The following is a 13,199-nucleotide window of genomic DNA, read 5'->3' as shown; positions in this document are numbered from 1 at the left end:
GACTGTCTTCTGGTTTGGGTCAGCAGAAGCTAAAGGAAGTCTAAAAGTTGAAAGTGCAGCCATGGGGGGGGGGGGTTGCTTGTTAATGCAGGTTATGGTTAGACCTTCTAGGCAATCAGAGCGGGGTCCCAGGCCATTATTGGCAATCACTGAGGAAGAATCAGAAAATGGGAGAAACTTACCTGGGACCCCGTTCAGGTAGCCAAGAAGTTGAATGATTAAATATACCTAATAAGAGTGGATGGGAGACATTCAACAAATGCCGTAGAGATGACCATAAGGAGAGTCCTCCTTTGTAAAGCTAAGAAGGCACAGTCAGATGGGTCTGTAAGCTGCAAAATTAATCAGAATTCCAGTGGGCTGTTGAAAACTAACAAAACTCATTTTGCAAAAAGGTTTCCTGTTTCAGAGCCCCACTTTGTTGGGTGTGCAAACTGCATTCATCAGGTCAGTGCTCTTATATTAAAGTCTGAAAGCAAAGGGGCAGGGGGAGTATTACAAAGAGAAGCCAAGTTCAAACAAATTCTGGTCAGGAGGAATCAATCTGTTCAGTGAGGATCATTTCCGGCTCTTGACTGGCGAAAAAAGATTGACATCACATCTGATCGGAGCAGCGTTTAAAATTGTTAACCAATGAACACAGTCGAGTGGTTTTAACCACTACACCAAATTGAAAGCCAGTTTGGTGTAGTGGTTAGGAGTGCGGACTTCTAATCTGGCATGCCGGGTTCGATTCTGTACTCCCCCATATTTAACAGGCTGGGTGACCTTGGGCTAGCCACGGCACTGATAAAACTGTTCTAACCGGGCAGTGATCTCAGGGCTCTCTCAGCCTCACCCACCCCACAGGGTGTCTGTTGTGGGGAGAGGAAAGGGAAGGCGACTGTAAGCCGCTTTGAACCTCCTTCGGGTAGAGAAAAGCGGCATATAAGAACCAACTCTGCTTCTTCTTAAAAAGTTGAAGCTCATACCAGCTATGTTACAGTCAATCACATTTGTATTCTTGGTGTGCTGTAGAATTGGATCTTTTAATTACTTACTTGATAGCCCTTTCTTCAGCAGAGGACTAAGGCAGTTCACAGCATACGCAACCGTGCATTAAAACTTAAAACAGATAATAAAATCGGTATTCTGATTAAAGTTCATCAGATCACGAATTCTAATTTGAAGCTTTTTTTTGCGTTCTAATTAAAATTAAATTGGTCGTCCGTTCCGGAACAAATCTAGACAGCCAACAGCAAGCTCTCCCATTCTCTTAGTTTATGAAAGGCTGCACAAAGCAAAGGCAGCTTTGCACTCTTAATAGATCCTGCAGGGCCACAAACCTCCTTAGGGTGCTCTTTCCAGAGGGCAGGGGCAGCCACCAAAAAGGCCACTGCCCACCCTAGTGGGTGATAAATGGGCTGTTCTTTGATCAACACCTGCAGTAGTTCCTATGATGAAAACAGAAGAGGGGGGCCTCATATCTTGGGGGGTTATGTTACATTTTGGGGAGGGAGCTGGATTTGGTTATCTGGGAGGAAGATGTGATGGATCTCTTGCCCTAACCTCCCCAAACCCTGTCTGCTCCTAAAACCATGTGAAGAGAGAGCCAGCTTGGTGTAGTGGTTTAAGAGTGGCCGGCTCTAATCTGGAGAACTGGGTTTGATTCCCCACTCCCGCATGCAGACAGCTGGGTGACCTTGGGCCAGTCACAGCTTTCTCAGCCCCACCTACTTCAGTGTGTCTATTGTGGCGTCACAGGGTGTCTGTTGTGGGGAGAGGAAGGGAAAGGCGATTGTAAGCTGCTTTGAGACTCCTTCAGGTAGCAAAAAGTGGGGTATAAAAACCAACTCTTCTCCTCCTCTAATTGCATTCCTTAACTGCATCAAAAACCAAAATGATCTGTGGCAGTGCCTGAAAGACAGTTGTGCATCCCTCATGGGAATAATCCTGCAGCCATTGAGTCTGGCCTCTGGCATGCTATTTGGTCTCCCACCTTTCTCTCCCCCCCCCCACCCCCCAGGTTGAAGCTGTCTCCCAGCCCTCAGTCCCACGTCACCGTCTCCCGGGCCACCTCCAGCAGCAGCACTCCCATGGTTCACTCGACCCGGGGGAAGCGCAAGCGGATGGAGATGGAGGAGCTCTCCCGCAGCAGCTCCAGTGGGGTCGGGACCGGCAGCAGCAGCAGCACCGCCAGCAGTGCCTTCCAGGTGTCCCAGCAGGCCTCCGCCAAAGGGAGCATCAGCATCGAGGACATCGACCCAGAAGGGAAGTACGTCCAGCTGAAGAACCGCTCAGACAAGGTACGCTTGCGCCAGTGAGAGAGAGTAGACCAGGGGTAGACAAACTGTGGCCCTCCAGATGTCCATGGACTACAATTCCCAGAAGCCCCTGCCAGCATTCGCTGGCAGGGGCTCCTGGGAATTGTAGTCCATGGACATCTGGAGGGCCGCAGTTTGACTACCCCTGGAGTAGACTGTGACTGACTTCAGAATATATTATGATGTGGCTGTAGCATGCATCGCAGTGTTTAGTGGAAGCGTTAGGCCTGGGGAAGAAGAATTGACATAGTTGGATAAGGCCATAGGGCATAGAATATTTTTTCACATTGTTTTACTTGTAAAAATTAGGTAAATAAATAGTGTTTTTCCCCCAGGTCTAATGCTTCCACTAAACCAATAGTGCATCAGGCTAGCTGTACTTGATCGCTTGTCGCCATTGAGAGATTTATTTTCGTCTTGTTTCTTCCGCGTCAGGACCAGTCTCTGGGTAACTGGAGACTGAAGAGGAGGATTGGCGAGGGGGAAGAGATTGCGTACAAGTTTACTCCAAAGTACGTCCTCAGGGCCGGACAGACAGTCACGGTAAGTCACAGCCCAATGAGATGCACGTTTAGGGGCCTTGTTATTTTTGGACTCGCTCTGCATTATGCATGTGAAGGAATGCACCGCCACCCGTTAGGCCAGCAGAGGCCAGCAGAGTTCACAAGCACACACAGCAGTGTCCCTATGTCTTGTGTGCTCGATGTTGCTTGACCTTTGTTGTGCGGCTACACGACATCCCCCAGTTTAGGAAACGCTTCCACATAATGATTTTCTTCAGCACCAAGTAATCCTTTTATATCGGTTATATAATAGCTTCCAAAATAACAGTAAGTTATTCTATAACCTTAAAGCATACAACAAAGTTTCAATGTAATATTAAACAAAATTGTAGATTGGGAACGCTCTGGCAAGCCTTCCAACCTGTAAATAAAGTTGGAGAGGACAAGAAAAAATTGGTTGGTTGCAGCTCTTCGTTGCAGTATTTTCTTACATTGTGCAGCCTTTGTGCTGGACAGTCTCTCTTTGCGTATCTCTACTTTGTGTAGCGCCTGGTCGTTCCTGCTCAACACGAGTCCCACAGTCTCAATAGGAAGCCCTGATCCTGACCTTGCCTGTGGATGACAGGATGCGTGCAGCATTTGTGTTAAGAGAGACTGCAGAAGCCCTGCCTCCTTGAGGCATTTGTCATTCCTCCCTGAGCTGCTCAGTCTTGCCGCAAGGGGAGATGGCCTGGCATTGACTGGTGTCACCTGCCCCAGACAGTGAGGGCAGCTCTTGGTGGTTGTTTATTTTATTTATGTTTTTGGTTTTTTATGCCGCCGCTCCCAGCAACCTGGCTCATGACGGTTCAAAGTCTCATAACACAGGGGCAATCAACCTGTGGTCCTCCAGATGTCCATGTACTACAATTCCCATGAGCCCCTGCCAGCACTACCCCTGTCATAACATAAACAAAATCCAATTCCATAAAACCACATGCAACATAGAACCATAATCTAGAAACAAATTCCAAAAGCTAAAAATCTTACTGGAAAACTGCAGAGAGAACACCTTGTGCTGAGCGCTCTTGGGGGATGCCCCTCTTTTCCCCCTTTCTAGATCTGGGCTGCTGATGCTGGAGTGGCCCACAGTCCGCCTTCGGTCCTTGTGTGGAAAAACCAGGGGAGCTGGGGCACCGGAGCGAACATCCACACTTACCTGGTGAACTCCGATGGCGAGGTAGGTCCATGTCATAAGCTAATCTGAAAGCAAAGAGGTCTGAATACGGCAGAGTTGTTGATGAACCGTTGGTGTTTGAATATCTGTGAATAGAAACAAAAGGAAATGGCTTTTGTTAAGGCTTTATCCTTAAAGCCCCCTCCATGACTGTTCCTATGTCTGATTTTGTCTAATCTTTTTTTTTCTGTGCTGCAAAAGTGTAGAAATTCCCAACTACAGGTGATGCAGTTCATCCAAATTTTCCTCAGGCTCCTTTATCTTAACTGCAGAAACCTATGGTTTTGGGTAGGGGATCTTGAGGAGAAGCCAGCTCGGGGATGGCAAAGCAGGATACAGGTTGGGGAGAAAGGGGGGGAGTAAAGAGATAAAGGCAGTAGAAGATGTTGGGGCGTGGCCAGAGAAAGTCCTGCTAATCCAAAACGTAGTCTATGGTTTTTGAACCCTCCCCAAGTCACCTGTTTAAGGTGTGTATCTTCCTTGTTCTGAAAACCATTGGCTCAGATCGTAAATCTGCTTGCTTGAGATCTAGCTTTACTCTGCTGCTGTTTCTGGAATAACAAAGAAAGTTTTCCTGTTGAATTTGACCCTCCTGGAGGGCCTCCAGGCATACAAGTAGTTGAAAAATGTCACCTGGGTATAAGAGAATAAGAACTGAATGTTGCCGACTTCTGGGCCAGCTAGCTTGGGAGCGTCCCCGTGTTTTGCTGCATCACCTTAAATCTTTTGAGTGCACTTGTCGTGGTGCGGCAACCTAAGTCGGGTCTTTCTCTTGTTCTCAGGAAGTGGCCGTGAGGAGCTTGACCCAGTCAAGTGTTCTGCGGGAGAACGAGGAAGAAGACGAAGCGGAGTTTGGAGAGGAAGACCTCTTTCATCAGCAGGTAGCCCAAAGGGTGGTTGGCTTTCCCCAGCATCCTCCAAGCCTTCTTTGTCATTTGCCAAAGGGGCAAACTGTTTTCCCCCTGCCTCTGGGTTTCACCGAACTTCATATTCCCACAGCAGTGGAGGTGGGCAAGGGAGGATAATGTGTGACCCTTTCTTCCCCCTGTAACAAAGGCCATCAGCACTGCAGTAATGATCCTCAGCATGGCATCAATTTGAAATTTCTCACTTAATATTTGGCGCTGCCTTTTTGGCTCCTGCTAATCAAGCGCCTTCCTGTGCCTCTTGGTCCCAGACTGTACCGGAGATGTTCAGGGCACAGCTCTTTGCTCTGCCTGTGTAACCTCAGGCTCCCAGCTCTACCAGGGCGTTTGCCTGGTGTGAATTCTGTTAAGCTGAAAATCCCTCAAGCCCAGGGTTCCATGTTGAGGTTCTGGCAGAAAGAGAAATGTTGGTGCTTCAAGCGTGGAGAGAATGAGTGAGCTGCATGTAGAAAGGCCCATTAATTAAGTCTCTGGCGTGCAGATCAGGTTCTAGCTTGAATCATTCAATTTGAGGGGAGGGTGTTCACTGGGGGCTCTATGTCTCCCCCCCACACACACACATGATAGCTAGAAATTCAGGAAGCAGTGGAGCAAATCTCAGGTTCAGCAACAGCCTTTTCCTAATGAGAAGTGACTCTTTGAGACGCCCCCCAAGCCAGGGGAGCAGCTGACACTCAGGATCCTTCGAGCCAGCTTGCTCTAGTGGTTTAAGAGTGGCTGCCTCTAATGTGGAGAACTGAGTTTGTTACCCCAGCTGGGTGACCTTGGGCTGGTCACAGTTCTCTTAGAGCTCTTCTCAGTCCCACCTACCTCACAGTGTTGGCGATCGTAAGCTGCTTTGAGACTCCTCCAGATAGTAAAAAAGCAGGGCACAAATAACCAGCTCTTCTTCTTTTTCTTTTCCACACTTAGAGTTCCTTTTCCTTTTTGTTTCAGGGGGATCCCAGGACAACCTCCAGAGGATGCGCAGTCATGTGAAAGGAAACGCCTTCGTTTAACCGATTTTCTTCTTTCCTCTTTTTATTTGCTCTATTTTTTTTTGTCCAGAGCCACTGAAAACTATTTTTATATATCTCATAGTTGTTGTTTTTTTAAAGCAGAATTGATTCTGTGGTCTTAATTTTTAAAGGAAAAGTTACTTGGCCAGAACTGCTGCAGTTCCTGGAGGTCCCCCCCCCCTTTGCCCTGTTCCCCATTTGAAAGACCATCACATTTTACCCAGAAGCTCCAAAATCCCATAAGCGCATGCTCATCCTCTTCTGCTTAACCCTAGTAATGAAAGGAGGCTTCAACATATCCCCCACTTCCATTTGAAGGTCTCTTTGCCTGCAGCTCTTTCGCTGCATCAAGTTATGCATACCCAACACATGGGGCATAATCAGGCCCTTGTGTGGGATCAGGGTCTGTCTGTCCCAGCTTCCCATCTCCCTGTAGCCATAGCCAGCCAGGCACTTTGGGAGAAGAAACCGATAGCAACTCTGCACAAACCAAGCCCACAAGAGTGGGGTGTACAAGACAAGCAGGTGGCTCTCCCTTCCTGAAGCTATTGCTGTCTATGGGTGCCTTCATCCTGCAAGCTGCAACATTGATTGAAGATGCCATAGTTCTTCGACAGGGTGAATCCTGATGCTCATGTCCCACCAGAAGGACATAATACCACTTGCATGTGGGTGTGTGCCTTGCCCAGGCCTAAATATGTTCCCTTGACCAAACTCAATGATATATATTGATACTTGTTGAATAACTGTTGACACCTTCCCATTGTTGCAACTTTCATCATTCACGCCCCCCCTTTCTGACCACCATATTCCTCTAGTTCTCCTGCGCCATGGGGGCGGGGAGTAGAGGAATACTGAGGAGGGCCACTGTATCTCATAGTTCTTGTTGTTCTCCCCCTCCCCTTCCCACACCACCCATGCATACTGCAGTAGATTTGTACTGGCTATGCAGGCTTCTTTTCATTTTACCTGACTGCGAGGGCTTCTTTTCATTTTTACCTGCTGCGAGGGCTTCTTTTCCTTTTAAATGGATTTTAATTTAGAAGCACTACAGAGCAACTCTCTGACAGACTTTATGAGGCGCTCCAAGCTGGCACTCCTGACCCGGATACAGATCGAATGTATCAGAAATCACACACCAAAGCGGGTGTTGAAACACATTTGACAACTAACATGTGGACTTCTAAAAGCTTCTCTCTCTCTCTCTTTCCCCCACCACCCATAAACTGATAAGACCTTCCCCCTGGACAGGTCCTCCCCTGAATTCATGGGGATGCAGCCCAGGAGAGTAAGCTTTGCGGCCAGTTTGTGAAATTCCGCACATCACCTTAGCACAACAGCGAATGCCGTGCTGCTTACAAGGAAGGAAGGAACGAAAAACACAGCGAGCTTTTGAAACCAAATTATGGACTTTCAGAAAGATAGGCGAAAAGACTACCGGAAAAGAATCTGGTGTTGAAATTCAGTCTGCCAGCGTGGACTCCTGACAGTCGTCTTAGCTAAAAACTCATCAACCCGCCGAAGCCGAAGAAGTCACCTCCTTGCACATCTGATTCTGATCAGGAAGGCGTTTTAGTTCTCAATCCCGCTTGCAGAGGTGAAACCGGAATAGTTGCGTGTTCTCCAGTTCAGAAAAGCTGAAAGCACCGTCTGCTGCCGTGGGAGACAGATCATTGAATCTATTCCTTCAGTTGGCAGGACGCTCATAGGTTTTGTGGCCGGTATCGTCCCTCTTCTCTTTGGATGCTGGCATCGAAGCTCGCTCAGGGCTGCTTCTGGTCACTACCGTTTAAAAAAAAACCCTCTGTGCAAACGTCATAGCATATGAACCGCGCTTCACACATGGGTGCGTCACCCTTTGCACAGCACTATGTCGTCCACAGCTCTCGACTGCCTCTGCAGAACAACGGTGGAGGTACATCTGATCTACGTCCTGTGATTTTACAACCTGGGATAAGGGCGCCTTTGAATGGGTCCTAACAGAAGCTTGCAGAGTATCTCCAGAGAGTGAGTCATTTGGGAAAGTGCGCCTGTTTACAGGGAGGTAACAAAAGTTCTGCCGGGTGACCAGAGGCAGCAGTTCTTGTTTTGTTGCAATGTAAACAGGACAAGTTCATTTGACTTCCACATGCATGACTCTGGCAGTGTGGCTGGGGTGTGGTTGGGTATTACGGTCACAGAATATTTTGACAGACCAGGAATGACCCCTGTACCTTCTAAGGGCTTCGCTGCAGCCCAAGCTGGGTGGGAACAAGCGTAGTTTGGAAACATCATGTCCATTTTAAAAGATTATCTCCAAAGCGCTCATTTCCACAAATGTTTCTGTGCCGCCTGGTGGGTTGACGATTACCAATGCTGAATTACTGTAGAAGTGTTTAGATTTAGCGATCCTCATTCATTCGTTTCTCCCTCTCTTGTCGCTCTCTCTTTTGATTTGTTGATTGAGCCATTTGAGCGAAAGAGCCGGAACAAAAGTCAGTAACTTTTGCCTCGTCCTTATATAACCTTCCCACTCAGCCGGAATAGTTAGCCGACTATGTAGTTGATCATGCTTTCTCGCTACTTAAAATTGTGTTTCTCAGGCATAACCAGAAACGGTTTGCCCTACCTCTTTATCACCTGCCAATGGCAGGGGGAGGCAATGTTTTTCCGTGTTGCTCCTGGCGGTTGGCTGCCTGCCTCCCTCCCTCTGTCTCCCAGCCCGCATCTCCTGTAAGCTCTGCAGAGGCCTGCATTCCTTGATTCTAGCCAGTCATTCCTGTGATATTTTAAAAATGATTGTCCCGAAGCTGTGAATGTACCGTTCAGTGCAAACATACTACTTAAAACAGGCTGAGTTAAGCTGGCAGCTGAGTGCCTGCAGTCTGAGCCGTTCCCCCATCCTTCAAGCAGGCCCCTCCCCCAAACACCTTTCTGCAGATCTCCCCATCCCTGATCCAGGATTCATATCATGCCCACCTCCCTCATTGAGCAAGCAGATCTCGCCTGCTTCAGGTTCAGGGGAGAGGCCCTCTGGAGACAGCAAGACACATGTACATGAATTCCAAAATTTGCTGTCATTTAGTTGCAGAATAGTTCAGTTTTCATTGGCTCTGGATGCATGGCTCTGGAGGAGGAGGGACTGCCACATGCAGGTCTTGCGATGGTTCCCCAGGCAAGAACCAGGAGAGGCCCAGAAGCAGTCCAAAGCTGTGATGCGCCAGTGCTCCTTGCCTGGATGCGTGGGCTTGCCGTCCCTGCAGTGTCTTCCCTCCTTCCCACAAGCTCGGCCAGCCCACCGTAGAAGGGGCAAATCTCCATCTGAAATCAGCAGCATCCCTCACAAGTTGCTGTAAACGCATGTCCAGTCTGTGGGCAGTGCACACTTTTAGGATTATACGGTCGTTGAATTATTCTTAGATTCAGCGCATGTACAGCCACAAGCCACGTGCTTCTGCAGGCACCGGTCCTCAGGTTTCATTTGTAAAGTGAACTGAGCCTTGCTTCTTTCTTGCAAGCCGGCATATGCGCCGGAAGTACCGGCGCACACTGCAGCTTGTGAACCGTGCTAGCATCCTGAGACGTCCCAGTGAGGAGCAGTATATAAATTGAATGAATACAAAAAAAACTAAATGCCCAGGGCTTTGCATTCTTAAGCCTTTCCCGTTCCGAAATCTTACAAGCTGTGCTTCAAACCGCGAAATGATTTCCCAGTGTTCACAGGATCCTGTCACATCCTCCACTTACTGGGAGGTGTGCTGCCGTTTCCACGGCCGGCATCTTGCAGCCAAGCTCACGTTCTCGTTTTCTGAGCCAGAAGGCCGGCATTAATGTGGCATCAAGTCACACTTCTTCAATCCCAGCAAATGTGGGGTTTTTTTTGTCCTTGTCCTTCTGCTTTCTATCCTGCAGGTGTACCAGCCTTTGCGTGAAGTCTTCCACAGCTCTTATAAATCCGGCTAAGTGCTGTTGTCCCCTCGTTCCCCTTACACACACATTGCGGGGTTTGGGTAGGCACCCCTGCCCCCGGCTCAAACATGCAGTTGCGTAAGAGTCGGAGCTGCCGTTAAATTCACTGTGTGTGTACGTAGCCAGGCAGGATACCCACTTTGTTGTGGCCTGTGGCGTGTTCTGTCCCAGTTTCCTTTAAGCCACACACTCCCCTGCCCCTGCTGCCCCTCAGCTACCAGCAGGTAATCTCTTCCACTGTCCCCCCCAGCCACCAGCAGGGGCAGCAGGAGCCAATAGCTGAATAGGAAGCCAGTCTTCTCCCCATCTTGTTTTTTCTGTTTTCTTTTTAATCTTAAATTTATCCAGGGCTACTTTCCTTCTCATTACAAGAGCATAGGATTGGAGTAGTTTCTGGGGAGAGGGGAGAAGCAGATGCGTTTTTGGGTGTGGCCTGAGAAACAGAATTTTCTTTGCCCTTTGAAAATATGCCCTAGCTTTACATCTTTTTAAACCAATGTACGCTGTTTTCTTTTTCTTTCCTTTCCTTACCTATGATTTACATGTAAAGGTAAAAGCACCTTGCTGAAACGCGAAAGTCTAGAGGCCAAGCTGTCAAACACAGCGCAAAAGCACACTGGACCCCTGTGGAGGCTGCACGTCCCACCGAACCCTGCGTTTCATTTCCCGGTTGATGCTTAAGGAGGAAGGCCTGTCCCTCCTCTCCCCAAATTCTGGGCAAGATTCACTGAGAGTGACTATCATTCTTGTGAATGAGCAGATCCCACAGGCCCTGGCGGAAGGGAAATCGGCAGCAGAGCAAGAGAGAAACACTGGAACAGCTCCCCTGTTGAGTTACACTAAATTTACAAGCAATAAGCTGTGTGTGTGTGAAACAGAGTTACACTTCTACACAACCTCATTTCCCGTTGCAAGGATGCTTCTGCGTGGACAATGGGCTTCCCACTAATTCTAACCAAGGGGCAGCTGTTTTAGGATACTCAATGCCTGGCCGCCAGCCACAGTAACTCTTGCCATCTGAAAACAGGTAGGAAAAGCTGGCGATGGCACAGCTCCGTGACAACCGCGCCCTAGGCTTTCCCGTTTCAGCAGGGTGGGTTTTTTTTAAACAACCTTATGAATATGCATGCCAAATGTCTTGTATTTTTTAAAGAAAATTATTTGTAATTTACATTTTATGACTGGAAGCCTTTTTGTACAACACACACCAATAAATGTTTTGCATTTTATACGGCCCTCGGGTGTTGCGTCCGGCGGAAACCTCCCGGAAATCTCCCCATCGAGGCAGGTGGAGGAGCAGATTGTCTAGGAGGTGATCCGACGCTGTTGCTGCTACGATTTAAAGCTGGCGGCGAGAGCACAGGGCATCTGTGGGAGCGACCTTGGCTGAGACAGGTTGCAGCCTTAACCATCTGGATAATCACAGTGGTTCCAATAAAAGTAGTATGCAGAGACCCGTGTAGCAAGATGTCCCCCTTGACCAGTGGCAACCATCGGTTCCTTGCATTTAGAGTGAGGGGATCTAGCTCAGTGGTAGAGCATCTCCTTAGCATGCAGAAGGTCCCAGGGTCACTCCTTGGCAACTCCAGTGAGAAGGACCAGGCAGTAGGTGATGGGAAAGCCCTCCACCTGAGACCCGGAGACGACTGCTGATCTGAGGAGACAATACAGCCCTTGAAGGACCAAGGGTTTGGTTCAGGGTAAGGTAAAGCCATGGGTGTATTTATCTCAGTTCTTGCATCTTAAAAGACTCCTGTGCTACATTTCAAAGGCAACTGGTCAAGTGACCAAATCCTGAAAGACCAAACAGTGGGGAAGGTTGCCAGCTGAGTCACAACAAATACAAGGGTAAACGGCCACAAATGATAAAGCCAGGGCTGAAAATGCATCATTTAGTAAATTAACACAGCCATGGCTGTCAAGAAACACATTTTAATACCAGCCATGAGGAAAAGGCTCTAGTGAGCTTTGGGGAAATGATCAGGGGGATGCTGTGGACATAGTTTATCTTGATTTCAGCACAGCTTTTGATGTACTTGCTGACAAGTTGGTAAGATGGATCCTATTACTGTTAGATGGAATTGATAACTGGTTGACAGATTGCACCCAAAGGGTGCTGGTAAATGGTTTGTCAGCCTCTTGGAGAGAAGTGACGAGTAGAGTGCCTCAACATATTCATAAATGATTTGGATGAAGGAATAAAAAAGGGCTGCTTATTAAATTTGCCGGTGATACTAAACTGGGAGGGGTAGCAAACGGCAGAAAATGGAATCAGGATACAGGGTGATTTGAAGAGACTGGAAAACTCGGCTAAAATGAATTAAAATGACTGCCAGTTGTGATAAATGTAAAAGTTCTGCATTTAGGTGGGAAAAACCAAATGCGTCATAATAGGATGGGGAGACTTGGCTTGTGCGAAAAAGATCTCAGGGTCTTAGTAGGCCATACACTGAACGTGAGTCAGCAGTGTGACTCAGTGGCTAAAAAAGGAAATGGGATTTGGGGCTGTATCAAAATAAGTATGGTGTCCAGGTTGTGCAAGGTGATGGTTCTGCTTTACTCTGGTTAGACCTCAAGAGTACTGTGTAGACAAACGTGTGTCCAGAGGAGGGCTACAAAGATGGTAAGGGGTTTGGAGATCAAGACATATGAAGAAGGGGGAACTTGGTCTGTTTAGCCTGGAGAGATGACCAAGAGCTGATAGCCATCTCCAAGTACTTGAAGGGCTGTCAACCAGAGGATAGAGCAGAGTTGTTTTCTGTTGCCCCAGAGGGTCAGACCAGAACCAATGGGTTAAAATTAATTCAAAAGAATTTTTGGCTAAACATCCAGAAGACGTTCCTGACAGCAGTTCCTCAGTGGAACAGGCTTCCTTGGTAGGGGGTGGGTGGTTCTTTGGACATTTTAAAGCAGAGGCTAGATAGCCATCTGACAGAAATGCTGATTCTTTGAATTTAGTCAGACTGTGACTGGATGGGCAGGAAGGATTCTGTCTGTGCTTGGCTCTTGTGGCCCTTTTTTTTGCATGCCCAGGGAAATGCCGATTGCTCCTTTGGGATCTGGAGGCAAATTTCTCCAGGCCAGATCAAACAGAGATTCTGCCTGGGGGAAGGGGAGCATCATCTGGGCATGAAACTGGGGCCATGGTGAGTGGGCAGGTAGTTGCAAGTTTCCTGCATTGTTCAGTGGGTTGGACTAGATGCCTCTGGAGATCCCTTCCAACTCGATTCTAAGTGTGGCAGGCTTGTTGCTGCCTTTCTCTGCTGCTCAGTAGATCATATTTAATCTCTAGCCAGCAGGGGGGG

General features: G+C 48.1%; 1 protein-coding gene and 1 long non-coding RNA gene across 3 annotated transcripts in view; one reads left to right on the top strand and one right to left on the bottom strand.

Moving 5' to 3' along the window:
* The window catches only part of LMNB2 (lamin B2), a 33,601-nt gene extending 22,478 nt beyond the window's left edge, over positions 1 to 11,123 (top strand). For both annotated transcript variants that reach the window (XM_077332339.1, XM_077332338.1), the window contains exons 8-12: positions 2,006 to 2,285; positions 2,739 to 2,846; positions 3,906 to 4,025; positions 4,805 to 4,903; positions 5,885 to 11,123. In XM_077332339.1, the coding sequence (XP_077188454.1) occupies positions 2,006 to 2,285; positions 2,739 to 2,846; positions 3,906 to 4,025; positions 4,805 to 4,903; positions 5,885 to 5,926 (649 nt within the window). In that variant the 3' untranslated portion in view covers positions 5,927 to 11,123. The remainder of the gene's footprint in view (positions 1 to 2,005; positions 2,286 to 2,738; positions 2,847 to 3,905; positions 4,026 to 4,804; positions 4,904 to 5,884) is intronic.
* Positions 4,032 to 13,199, bottom strand: part of LOC143835148 (uncharacterized) — a 36,250-nt gene continuing 27,082 nt past the window's right edge. Inside the window, exon 3 of the long non-coding RNA XR_013230023.1 lies at positions 4,032 to 4,108. This is a non-coding gene — a long non-coding RNA (uncharacterized LOC143835148). The remainder of the gene's footprint in view (positions 4,109 to 13,199) is intronic.

This window comes from Paroedura picta, chromosome 4, assembly GCF_049243985.1.
Source record: "Paroedura picta isolate Pp20150507F chromosome 4, Ppicta_v3.0, whole genome shotgun sequence".
Lineage (NCBI taxonomy): Eukaryota > Metazoa > Chordata > Lepidosauria > Squamata > Gekkonidae > Paroedura > Paroedura picta.
This window is presented reverse-complemented; position numbering and strand designations above follow the sequence as displayed.